The sequence below is a fragment of the Anas acuta genome, chromosome 1 (assembly GCF_963932015.1).
Source record: "Anas acuta chromosome 1, bAnaAcu1.1, whole genome shotgun sequence".
Lineage (NCBI taxonomy): Eukaryota > Metazoa > Chordata > Aves > Anseriformes > Anatidae > Anas > Anas acuta.
The window spans coordinates 202,398,493-202,411,514 of NC_088979.1; the positions used below are offsets into that span (position 1 = coordinate 202,398,493).

General features: G+C 46.7%; 1 protein-coding gene across 5 annotated transcripts in view; it reads right to left on the bottom strand.

Moving 5' to 3' along the window:
• The window catches only part of PLXNA4 (plexin A4), a 405,534-nt gene that overhangs the window by 355,372 nt on the left and 37,140 nt on the right, over positions 1-13,022 (bottom strand). For all 5 annotated transcript variants that reach the window (XM_068670106.1, XM_068670107.1, XM_068670108.1 and 2 more), the window contains exon 3: positions 2,696-2,878. In XM_068670106.1, the coding sequence (XP_068526207.1) occupies positions 2,696-2,878 (183 nt within the window). The remainder of the gene's footprint in view (positions 1-2,695; positions 2,879-13,022) is intronic.

Below are 13,022 nucleotides of genomic sequence, written 5' to 3' on the forward strand. Positions count from 1 at the left end.
TGCATGCATCAAAATCCGATACGCGATCTGGATCTTTCATATAAATATAGAAACAGGGAAAAAGGCTGAAACTGGAGGAAAAAAATAAGGGAAGTTTCTGCAAAACCGTCCTCTAATTACTTGCGGTGAGTTTTCACACAACAGCTGAGCAGATCCTGCTGTACCATGGATAATCTAATAGCCCATCTCTTTGTGCTAGCCAGAAACTCTTCACCATGGCTTTTCCAAGTACCAGGAGAAGCAGCAGTACGTGCTGTGCGTGGCAGGACCCAGCAGGCAGCAAGAAAATGACAGCCCCTGGGCTTCGTCCACTGGTACGCAGCACTTCATCTCATCTCATATAGCTTATTTCAATTTACCCCTATGCATTTTTTTAAAAAAACATAAATCAAACTTCATTTCAACGTAATGGATCGTGCAGGAGTTGCAATTACCGACGCAGTATTTCCCTTGCTTCCTATTCAAAAGCACCTGTTTGATGAGCCAAGATGGAAAACAAAGCTTCGAAAGGCCATGAAGCCTTGGCAGGGACCAAGGAATATCAAGTGAAAAAAAAAAACTGAGTGCCAAATTGGCCTCGTATGGCCCTTGGAGGAGAAAGCAGGCTGATGTCCTGAGCTCAGATACCTTCAGGAGCCCTGGAGGAGTCAGTGATTGCAGAAGTCATAGCAAGGCCCAGGCTGAACCTGTGGAAAGTGAATGTTTCCAGGCTCAACTGGTCCAAAACAACCCTTTGAGTTTGGGGGAGCTTTATTTTGCACTGACAGCTTTGCATGCCGCCTCCCTGACGGAGAATTACTCAGCCCATGAAGATCTCAGCCCATGGCTCCAGCCCTGCTCTGACACACACGCCCACCGCACTAACTACCGCAGACAGAACATTCATCATGTTAGGAAAAAGAGAATAAAACGCAGCTTTCTCAAGTTACATCAGTTAGTTCAGCTCGCCTCTTCTCATTCTTTACCCTATAAGGCTGTCCCCACTCCTCACCACGCTCGGTAAAAAACAAAAAGCTTTCTCACTCCCATTTTCCCCTTTTAAAAAAAAGATGAGATGTTGGATTCTGCAATGTGACCTGCAAAGGCAAAGACAGAGCTACGTCTGAGTTTGCTTCTCCTGGAGCCAAAAGAAAAAACAAATGCTTGCAAGTGCAGAGAAACAGCGTCATTCTTAACCATTTAGGTCTTTTGGATATTTACTATTCAGATCTCAGCTGTCCTATTTCTTTCCCCAAGAGACTGGCTGGAGAACTGAACAGCTTATTATGATATCACAGATGACAAGGAAGCAAAACCTAATTAGTCAGGGGAGGAGATTATTTTTATTACAATGGTTTAAAAAACAATTTGGCTCTTTTTCCACATGCTTGAACAGACTGTTAAAAAAAAATACACACACCTTATTCTTTGTAAAAGCATCAGCAGCCTTTCCTCTGTTGAACAGGACTGGAGACGTTTGTCAGTGGGCACGATCCTGTTCCCTTTACAAACCTCACACAGCACGGGGGCCATGCCATCTGAATTTAAAACTTTGATACCATTTTTAAGTGAAGCAGCAAGTGGAGGAACAAAACCAGAGATCTTAGATCTTCTTTATGTATCTGTGAACAAATGACTCCCTTCCTCCTTTCCACTCTGTCCATCATACAACCCATATGGGCAACCTTTTAATAGCACCATCATCTCCCCAGTTTGAGGTTATTATTTGTAAAAAGGAATTCAAAGAGGTGTCAACACCCAACATAACGCCCAAGGCTCAGTCCAACCTCCCCTCCCAGTGTACCACACATCTCCATTATTCCTACAAAGCCACAATCTCCTCACACACACAATATTTTGCAACATGCCCAGCCCAAGCATTCAAACATTGCCAGATTGGCATGAAGGTGTTGAAAAGCATGTGGTGCCCATCATTAACACAAGATCAGTTCTACCACCTTCTGCTGCTTATAGAAAAGCATCTACCAAAAGCACCAGGTAAAAAAATCCCAGTTTCCACCTCTGAAGGCCTATACAACTGCCTTACATGATGAACAACAGCAGCTGTTACACGACAGCCACGCAACAGGCGTATTTTTAGTGAGAATGCAGAGTGAGGAACATAAGCTCAAACACAATAAAGGATGAATTTATTTCTGTGGCATCAGCCATGGTTACTCCACCAGCATAAAGCTCATTATCATTCAGATAGCTTCCTTTTGCTGAAAACACTTCCTACAGCACAAGCACCCAGCAACCACTAATCCCATGTTGGGGCTTGTGGTAAAGTCATGGTCCAGTCACATTGCTCTGAAGAAAGATCTCCGGAGCATGAATCCCATTCCTTAACAAACTTCAGGCACAATCCTGTTTTCTCCAGCATGCACCATGTGATCAACTACTTAATTAGTGATGGTCTGAACACACACAAAAAAAAACTCTGTTGGATTTAAACTGCATCAAGTCTGCCCGCGGTTTGACTTCAGACATTCTTTTGCAGATAAAACCAATTTGTGAGTCTGCCTTTCTCGTTTCTCACGTCAGCTTTACTCTTCAGGGGTCAAATGCGATTGTTTGCCAACCAGAACAACATTTGCTATCCTCAGTGCAGGTGATGCACCTTACAATAAAGACTGCACTCACACACAACAACAACACGCTACCAATCTCCGTAAGAACGTGAAAATAAGAGTTAAAGGACCACGTTAGGTCTTACCTTCTTGAGCTTCCCACTCTTGGTTCCCACAAAAGCCAGGGAGTGGTTCTTGTAGACGTAGGCAATCACGGATGTCATTCTGTCTCCGTCCTCAGTGAAAATGGGGAGCCCACGCACCATTGATGATACTCCCAACGGGGCATTCATATCCAGGCCACAGAAATTGTCATCAATCGTTAACAGCTGTAAACAACAAGGAAGACAGCATGAAAAAGTGAAGCCACTAATTCTTTAGCTATCTGCGAAGTATCCATCCAACCACGGCCACCGTTATGCAACACGTCTATAATTTATGCAGACTGACAAATTGATGACAAAGGCAGGACTGGAGGATTACAAAGGTGGAAATAAATTGTCCAAAGTCTCATGATGAGTTACAGACAGAAGGCGCACTGGAAACTTGTTTCTCTTGAATGACAGCCCAGCAGGATATATTATTTTAAGCATTTTTCCTACTACTTTACCAGTCTCTTTTAGCTAGCACTCAAAGTCCATTGAAAGTTTTAAACATTTCTAGGTCTGTCAAAAGTAATGTTTGCACATCATTCCCCAGGGATCCAGAATAAGAACCACCGAGCTAAATCTACATTAGCAAATAAGATGGTGTTTCCTTCAACTTGAGGGAGTTACAGAAAAGCAACAGCAGAACAATGTGGGCAACTCTTCCATCCTACCTCACAGCACGATCTGGAAAACAGGTGAGGTTAATACAGGTTGGCATTGTGAAGGTCCCACAGAGTAACGCAAATACAGATGAAGTTCCAAATATTACAGCATGCAATTGCCAAAGCAATTAGACTTTATTGACTTCAGTGTGACCACTTACACATCTGAAGCTAAGCACCTGCTTCATTTTTTTTTTTTCTGGACTAAGGCCTATAAAAGCAATAATTCAGTCTACAAGAAAGTTACTTGATCTTCTTATATTGATAAAGAAGAGCTATGACCGTTTTCTTTATCAGAGATCACATCTTCTGGGAAGCATGGCTAGAATATGTGCTGCTCCTTAATTGAGTTCACACAGGCAGCAAAAGCCTGAGTGTTGATTCATTTTGTCCTCACCCAGCAATTACGGGAAATAATTACAGATGTTTTTGCTGAATGGAAGAATAATGTGTCCTAAACATATTTATAAACAAATAAAATCTACAAGGAATTCAAACAGCCATTAGTAAGGAAGAGCTAGCCTGAGCTCTGGCCTGCAAAAGTCATTAGTGTTTGAGGACTGCCCTTTTGGAGCTAAAACACCATCTCAAAGTGCAATTACAGATCAGATCAAGAGCGTTTATGAGCTGCAGACAGGATATTGCTAGTCTACAATGCTAGCACAAAATTTAAGATAAATCTGCATCCCAGATCCAAAGGCCAAATTCATCTGAGGTCTAGCACCACCGCGCTGATCACCACACTGCAGACCCCCCTGACAGCATGGCTTGCTGGAGTAAAGCATTTCTGTGGATAATGAGAACATGCCCAGTTTCATTATGTAGCTCGGGAAGAAAAGGAGAAAAAAAAATAAAAAACACAGCTTGATTACTCGGTAAGTACCAAAGATGTCAGAAGCAGCAACACTACCCAGATTTTTCGGCGAGGTGTGGGACACCGAGGTGGAGGAGCAGCACGTTGGTCTGATGCAGTGTCACCAGCCTTCTGTTCCCCAGTTTGCTACCTAACACATCGCCTGGCATGGGATCCACCTCACCTAGCTTCAGCCACATGAAATCTTAAAAAGTAGCCTACAGCAGTCGCATAAACCACCCCCATAATCAAGGGAAGGAGGTATGCCGAAGATCAAACCAGCCTTTCCACCCTGGAATGCACTGGATCACCTCATGGTAGAGCAAGTGGCTGCAAAAGGACTCCAGAAGTCCCCCAAGCCTAGGATGCACTGTGCTTTGAGCAGGAAGCTGGACTGGGTGACCCCCTGGGGTCCCTTCCAACTGAATTATCCCACTAAAGCAGGATTTGAGAAAAATCCAGGATTTGAAGTCAGTTTGCCCAGAAACACTTGACGAGCTGAGGGAAAAATCATTTCAGATTGAAAGCAAAAGATCCCCACACCTTCTACAAACAGCAGAAAAGGGGGCAAGGAAAAACCCTGCTTTGCCATGGTGCTGGAAGAAAATAAGAAACACAAAACAGCTTTCTTCTCTACCAAAAGTGAAAAACTCAATAGGACCAGCAGACAACTTACCTAGGGTGCAGCACATCCACCTCAAACCACAGCAGATGACACCAGCAAGCAGTGAAAAAGGAGAGCAGAGCAGGCACGGGCTTAGGGGTCCCCCTGGCATAGCAGAGGCCCCGGGACACTCAAGAGACCAGCAGCTCTCATTAGTTGTAGTAATGGTGTCCCTGCAACCTTTTCCCTGAGGCAGGGGCTGGTGGCAGGCCTGCCTGCTTGCCAAAGGTGCAGGACCTCCTGCTGCTGATGGGCGAGCTGTAGGAAGCCATGAGGAGGCCATTTAGCAGCAGGCAGGCTGAGGAGGAGTTATATGGATCCTAGCAGTCAGCAGCCTGTGCCCAAACAGCCCAAAATTCCCCCAGCACCACTCACAGAAGGCGCAGGGGGGAGGGAAGGGGGCTGGGCAATGACACCACAAAGGGGAAGCTGAAAGCAAGGAGGAGCAGCAGGAGGAAGGGCCTGCCCCCAGGTGTCTGGTGTGCCCTTACAGCCTGAGGTGGCCTTACAAAAGCACTTCACCCCTCTGCTGACCGAAAAGACCCGTTGCAGGGGGTTGGGGCTGAGTAAAACAGCCTGGCCTGCTCCCCACAGAACAACCAGGCCCACTAAGAAAAGGCTGTGGGTGATAGCAGCAGGAGACTCTCCTGTAGAGGTACAGAGGTGCTCATCTGCTGACCTGAGCTGCTCTTGAGGGAAGTCTGCTGCTCACCAGGGGCTCATATCAAGGTTATCACTAATAGACCACCAAGCCTCGTACAGCCTAAAGACTGTTATCTGCTGCTGCTGTTTCCCATGGGCACCAGTGATGCAGCCAGAAGCAGTCAGAGGAGTATCAAAAGGGATTACAGAGCCCTAGGAGTAGCAGGAAAGGACTCAGAAACACAGGCAGTTTTCTAAATCAGTTCTCTCAGTCAAAGGGAAAGGGACTGAAAGAAAGGGCCAGCTGAATCTGGCAAACCAGCAGATGGTTACAGGACTAGTGCCACAGCCAGGGGTTCACCTGCTTAGACCGTGGGTCTTGCTTTAAAAACCCTGGTCTGCTGAGAGCTGATAGGGTTCACCTGTCAGAGAAGGGTTAAAACATCTTTGGTTATAGGCTTACCAGGCTGGTGAAGAGGGCTTTAAACTACAGTTGTGGAAAATCCCAATCCATCCTACTCCTCCCAGTTTGCTGCCAGTGTCAGCAACAGATGTCCAGAGCCTGGAAAAGGGTTGTGGGTCAGCAGGAAAGCACCTGAAGAGCAGCATGAAGGAATTGCAGCCACTCCAGCTGGGAAGTCAGCTTCATCAGGGTCCCCACTCAAATGTCTCTATCCAAATGCAGGTAGCAGGAGTAATAAACAAGAGGAGTTAGAGATGTCATAGCCTGCAGGGCTATGACTTCATTGGCATTGTAGTCATGGTGGGATTGCTTCCACAACTGCAGTGTTAGGATGGCTGGACACAGGCTCTTTAGGAAAGACAGGCAGGGGGAACAAGAAGGGGACATTGTCCTCAATGTCAATGAACAGCTGGAGCACAAGGAGCTGTGCCTGGGGATGGATGAGGAATTGGCAGAGAACTGATGGGTCAGGATTAAAGGGAGGGTAGGGAAAGGGGACATTGTAGTGGTGGTCTGCTACAGGCCACCTGGTCAGGAAGACCAAGCAGATGAGGCCTTTTATAGACAGATAGAAACAGCCTCATGTTTGCAAGCCCTGGTCTTCATGTGAGACTTGAACCACCCTGATATCTGTTGGAGGGACAGCACAGCAGGGCACAGGCAATCCAGGAGGTTCTTGAAATGCACTGATAACTTCCTTCTCCAAGTTATAGAGGAGCTAACGAGGAGAGGTGCTATGTTGGATCTCATTCTCACCAACACGGAGGGACTGGTGGAGAATATGAACCTCAAGGGCTGCCTTGGATGCAGTGACCATGACATGGTGCAGTTTAGGATCCTAATGGCAGCAAGGAGGGAGCACAGCAAGCTCACTACCCTGGGCTTTGGGAGAGCAGACTTTACCCTCTTCAGGGATCTGCTTGGAAGAGTACTAAGAGACAAAGCCCTGAAGGGAAGAGGGGCCCAAAAAGCTAGTAAATATTCAAGGATCATACATCCCAACAAAGAAGAAGTCAGACAAAAGCACCAGGAGGCCTGCATGGATGAACAAGGAGCTCCCGGACAAATTCAAACAGAAAGAGGATGCCTACAGAGGGTAGAAGAAAGGACAGATAGCTTCAGAGGAATGCAGAGACATCAGAAGATCTTTAAGGTCCCTTCCAATCCAAAGCATTCTATGATTGTATGCTACCCCCCAACAGCACAGCCCAAAGTAATTTAGAGACCAAAATGGGCCCTGCAAACATCTGCTCTACCTTCCTGCATGACCCAGGATATTGTATCTCAGACAGGAGTTTCCTGCATTATTTTTCAGGGAGATGCAAGCCACTTCTGCTTGTTCTCCAGGCATCCAGACAGGTCTGAGCTTGTGTGGCTGAAAGAACACAGCATTGAGTCCTCTGCAGTGCACTCTATCAACAGCAGGGATGTGCTAGCTAGAGCATGACTGCTGTGGATGCATATCGGAGCTTACATAGCCAGAATAAGCTCTTATCAGCCTGCAAAACCCTAAGAGGATACAGACCCAGAAATCCCAGCATCAAACACAATAACCTGTAGTTGATCTACAGCACATCCCCAGCCTGTTGAGGCTTAATTAATCCAATTGCCACAGGTTAGTTCCTCCTCCAACAGATTGGGCCCAGCTCCAGCTGAAGTCAGACCTAACCTTAACGGGGCTGAAATCAAGCTTTTCCCACCTACAGGCACAGAACTAACTTTAAGCCCACTGATTTCATCTCACTTCTCTGAGATCATTTACAGAAGGACACATCCAAACGCCAAAACAAGTTTGAAGAGTGAAATCAGTGCGTTAAAAAAATGAGGTTCAGATGAGAGCTAGGACCATCACAGCGCACCTTAACCTCTGAGATGTGAAGGGATGTTTGAGGGCAGATCAGGCCAAGCTGTATAGTCATGTGCCCTTGCACAGATGCTGGAGAAGCAATTGCACAGTTACAGTTTGAAGGTAGACAACAGTCCCCCAAGAAGAAGCTTGGAGGAAGAGTAAGGCCAGCAAGTCACACATTGCATGAAAACTATTTTCATTTAACACATTGGGATGATTTCCTCAGGGGATCATCTACAACAATAAAATAAAAAAATAGCAGTGAGTTAAACCCTACAAATAAACATCAGCTAACTTCTGTGCAGCTGGGGCTCTCAGCTGCATGCACAACATCTTTGTAAAGGCAGAAATACAGTCATCTTCTTCAGCAAAGAGAAACACGTAAGGAAATTTGGATTTATGATGAAAGGGTCAGGAGTTGCAAGCGCAGGTTTATTTTCAATTCCAGACACTCCTAACAGCAATATAAAGTAGCCACGTTAAACTCTCTGGAGCTTCTCTGCTTGGCAATTTCACGTTAACGACTTTCCAGAATGAAAGCGGAGGTGAGGACATGAATTCACTCTGCTCGCAACACTGCTGGCACGCCAGCTGGGATATCAGGGAGGGGCAAAGGGAAGATCTAAAGAGGCAGGAAAGCAATCAGCAATTCTTGCATCTTGAGCAGTTAAATCTAACCCAGAAATTCACAGCGTGGTCTGTAGGTAACTCAGAAAGGAAGGGGGGGGGCCTTGTGGTTGAGATGCTGGAATGGAGTCAAACCAGCATCCTGCATCACGTTCCACCTGCTAGTGAGGGAATATTACTCACTGCCCCTCTGCCCCAGGGAAGCTGCTAAACACAGGTTTATTAGGTGCTTTACATATCCAAAATATCTTCATGTGAGAGTGATTGGCAGCTCCCAGGGCATAAATGCCCTCCCGAGTCCCACCAGCTGCCTCTCCATCTCAGGCTGATGCGCAGTGGGGAGCCAGCTGGTGAGAGGCTGCTGTCTGCTCCTGCCACCGCTCCCTGCATCGGCAAGCAGAGGTTTCATCTGCAGCAGTGACACCATGGCCAAGTGTCACGTTTGCCAGTGAAATAGGAAGGATGTGCAAAGAATGGCCCTGATTTACAGGAGGATCCTGGCAGGCATCTGCCTTCTCCAGGATTAAGCCTATCAAATAAATAATGAACGCATCCAAACCCTCCTGAAGAGGATGGTTTTACAAGGCTCGTGCTGGCTTAGGTCTCTAGAGATTCACCGACTCCCCAAAACCCCCAAATTCAGCAGAAGGGTTAGAGCTCTGGTTACAGCACCTCCCTCATTGATCTCATCTGATTGCCCAGCAGAAGTGCTGGGCATTGCACTACAGGCTGAAGTGCAAGGTATTCGGGGGACAGTGCAAATAGTGCTCCTACTGATCTGCAGGTGTCCCTTAAACATCTGCTTTAGGAATTTGCCTCCGAAAGAGCCCCTGATAATCAAATACAGCCTAATCCATATTTTGGGAAAAGCTTCGGTAAAGGATTAGCCATCCCTCGTTCCTCCTTGCTTTCACTCATGCAAAATCTTCCTTCCCCATCAAAGCACAAGGGCCTTTTTCCAGATATCTCAGCAGGCTCCAAAGCAATTCCCCAGACTCACCGGGGATAAAGGCTGTCCCAACGGCCAAGTCTCTCGCCTTTGATTTACAGCTAATGCCTAATAGCCTTGTCTTCATACAGTGGCAGGTACTTGGCTTCTCACTCTTGTTATCTCAGGCTTGGCTACTCCAGATGATGGAGGGAATGCATACATTACGGCTGCGTGTGTTGCCAGCAGAGCCAGGGAGCCAAGAGCAGTAAGAAATTAACAGCAATATGCAGTTGAATCTTTGCAAGGTCCCAGGGTCTCTTCATCACCCGTGTGCATGATCTTCTCAACAGCAAGGACTGAGCTTCCTGATGAGGATGGACACGTGTCCTGCTCCACGATATATTTAAAAATCTAGAGAGATGGACGTCCTAGGGAAATCTGTCGCCAGGAATTTTCAGTACCCTTAAGCTGCATTGGATCTGCCTCTGACCTCCTGCATTCTTAGCAGGATCTCTGCTTCTGACCTCTAGCTCTCCCTTCTGACCCCACTGGGACACATGGACTTGGCTCATCCAGCCTTCTCCCAAAATTCTGTGCTGTGAACTGTGGCAGGACCACCAAATTACAGGCAGTGCCTAGCAGTGTCTAGCCATGAGGTCCTGGTGCAGGATGGAGACAGCTCCTCCGACACTCACCTCATGCCACAACATTCACATAATTTGATGCCTGTTACTGCCCTCCCATCACATGCATTCCTGACACTGGGTGAGGAAAAAAAAATGTGGTCTTGCCCAGTGACCACCAACAGCTATAGACCTTTGTCATCTGCAATTCAGGGCCTGGGGAAATTTTGTGGGCAAAAAGATGGGAACCCTGGGCCACCGACCAAAGACAGCACAGCTCACCAACAAACCCACTCTTCAGCAGTTAGCCCGCAGTCTAACAACATACAAAAATATCCAGTGCCATTTCCCTAGGGTGCTTAGTGATATAATGGAAGCTGGATAAAGAGCCAGCATTTGGAAATACATTATAATTGCACGCTGCTTTTCACTTGTGCAACCACAGCAGTGGTTACCACGCAATTACATGTCACCATATACAAATGACAGTGCAGTTACAGTAACTTTACCAATTACAGGGAAATTGTACCCACTATGCTAAGAGGTTTTCACTCAGATATCATTCAGGAACACAAGACCGGGGAAAAGTTGCTCAAATTAACTAGAACTTGTACCAGCGTTTGGTTTTGGGGTCTGTAGTTTAAGCATCAGTTCAAGGGCTGGTGTCAAGTTTCCAGAGTGCTGCAGAATCTTAATGTGGTACAGACTTGTTATGTCTGCATTTATGTTCCTGCTGGACTGAGAGCATAAGGCTTCCCAACAGCCTCTGCCATCTACCTCCACATCGTAAAATTTGCAATTTCCTGAAGAGGAGGCTGCCTCTCTTATGGGGACCAACAGGTTTCTGTAGTCTTCGGGCCTTTTGCTCAGCAGAGCTCAGTAATTATTGCTAAGAAGCAACAGTGGCTATTAATTTAGCATCTTCTAGTTCTGAATTTCTGCATGATTACTGTGCCAAAAGATGTGTACAATATCCATTGATCAGTGAACCCCTAAATATACTCTAGACCCCAATACTGCAAAATTTAAGCAACGCTGGCAGTAAGTTGGCTTTTCTTATTTCTTGCTGCAGACCCTGGAGACACAGACCACAGCTGTGTCGCAGCCACAGGACCAGTGAGCAGCAGGTGCAGATGCTTTTCAGCCCGTGGCATGTTCCTCAACTCATATTCTCACTTTTGCTGTGAACATTGCCTTACCGCAGGCATGGGTCTGGTCAGCAGCAGGATTTCTGCTCTGGAAGCAGCAGCAGGCTATCAGAAGGAAACAGTTCATGTCCTCCAAAGGAGAAAACTAAGACTGACTATGTGCTTTTGTTACATCACGTATATTTCATTTTCGGGCCCCCAGGCCAAAACAGTCCTCAGCAAAATGACATATTTGCTCCTTGGCCACTTGCAGAGAAGACACTCCTAGCATTACGAGCAAAGGTGCAATTAAAAATCCAGCCTGAAAACACCACCAGGTTAATGAATCCGTGTTACTGGCAGATGGTGTACTGATGTGACCTCCGCTATATCCTTCAGGTCCTTCATCAACTTCAATTCCAAGTGTCTGCCATGAAAAATAGTCACTCTGTGTCAAGATAAACAAGATGAGGTGCGGAACCAACTCAGATACCTGGGAATATATTTCCGTGGGATATTTACACTCTCTCTGTTATGATATTGTAAGTTAAGGGATAATTCAGAGCCTTGGTTAGAGCCCAAGCAAGTGATGTAGGCAGGGAAGAGGGGCAGTACCTCCAGCAGCAACGCAGGCTGTCAAACAGATATCCCAAACTCTCCCGTTCATGGAAGCCTTCACACCCCACATCCCATTCATCACCGCTGTGTCAGCCAAATCTCTCTTTCGGAAATCATTTCCACCTCCTCAAAAAAAAAATAAAAATCTGGCATTACAATTCCAAACCTCAATATTAGCACGCCCAGCCATGCAGCTGGGGTGAAAACCAGATCGCTGAGGTGTGTGGTCCCTGAGGTTCCTTCCCTCCCAAGCGGGAAACTGTGTCTGCAAACAGGAAGAAGGGATGGGACCTAAAGAGCAGCAAATGTGGCTGTAAAAGGAAGCTGAGCTCCTCTGCAGTCCCATAAACTTCCCTCTGCTGGCTGAGAGGCTGGAGGATCGTGTGGATGAGGCACCGAAGGATAAACAGAGGAATATGATCTCTGGAGCTCTCAGCTCGGTGCTTTCCGTGAGCTTGAAGAAATTCACTTAAAAAATTTCACGCACCCCCAAAAAAGAGATTATTGAGTGTGGAGACTCTGCCTTTGAAACTGCCATGGTCTATTGGGTAAACAAACATTTGGGGATTTTTCAGAAGTGAAGTATTGATCAAATAAGCTGCTAGAGCTCTCCTGTAAGAACATATTCCAGCTGCAAAGCTGTGTTACGCACCTGAAACACAGCAGCACTGACTTCCCCTGGTGCTGCCGGGGAGCAAATGTCACAGAGGGAAAATCCTGGGTGAAAAGGGTTGTTCTGTGTAGGCAGAAAGACGCCTTTGGGAGAGGGAAAAATTGCCCCTAAAGGACATTGGATTTCCGTGGTAAGCCAAAGGTGATCTGTGTAACAAATTCCATCAACAGCAGCGGTGAAAGAGGTGAAAGAGAACTGAGCTCTGTGCCCTGCCAGCTCTGCCTCCGTAATCCCGAGCATCCTTGCCATAACTCGCGTTTCCCTCAGCTGTGTCCACCTAAAAGAGACACCCAACAAGGAGACCTTCCCCACATTAAACTCTCATGTTCGCCTTCACCCCCGGCCCATTATCTCCTGCTACTTGCTGGTAACAGAATGGTTAAACCTGGGCTGAGATGGAGCATTTCTGGCAGCTGCCAGACACCCTCATTCCTATTCCAGTGACGCACACCAGCACCTTGCCGGATAGAGTCCAGCTGCCTCCCCTATGCTGGCACCACCAGACATTCTCCGCTGAATCACAATTACTATAATTATTATTTTGTTACACAGGCGAAATTATCATTTGGGCTGCAAAGTGCCACGCGCACCA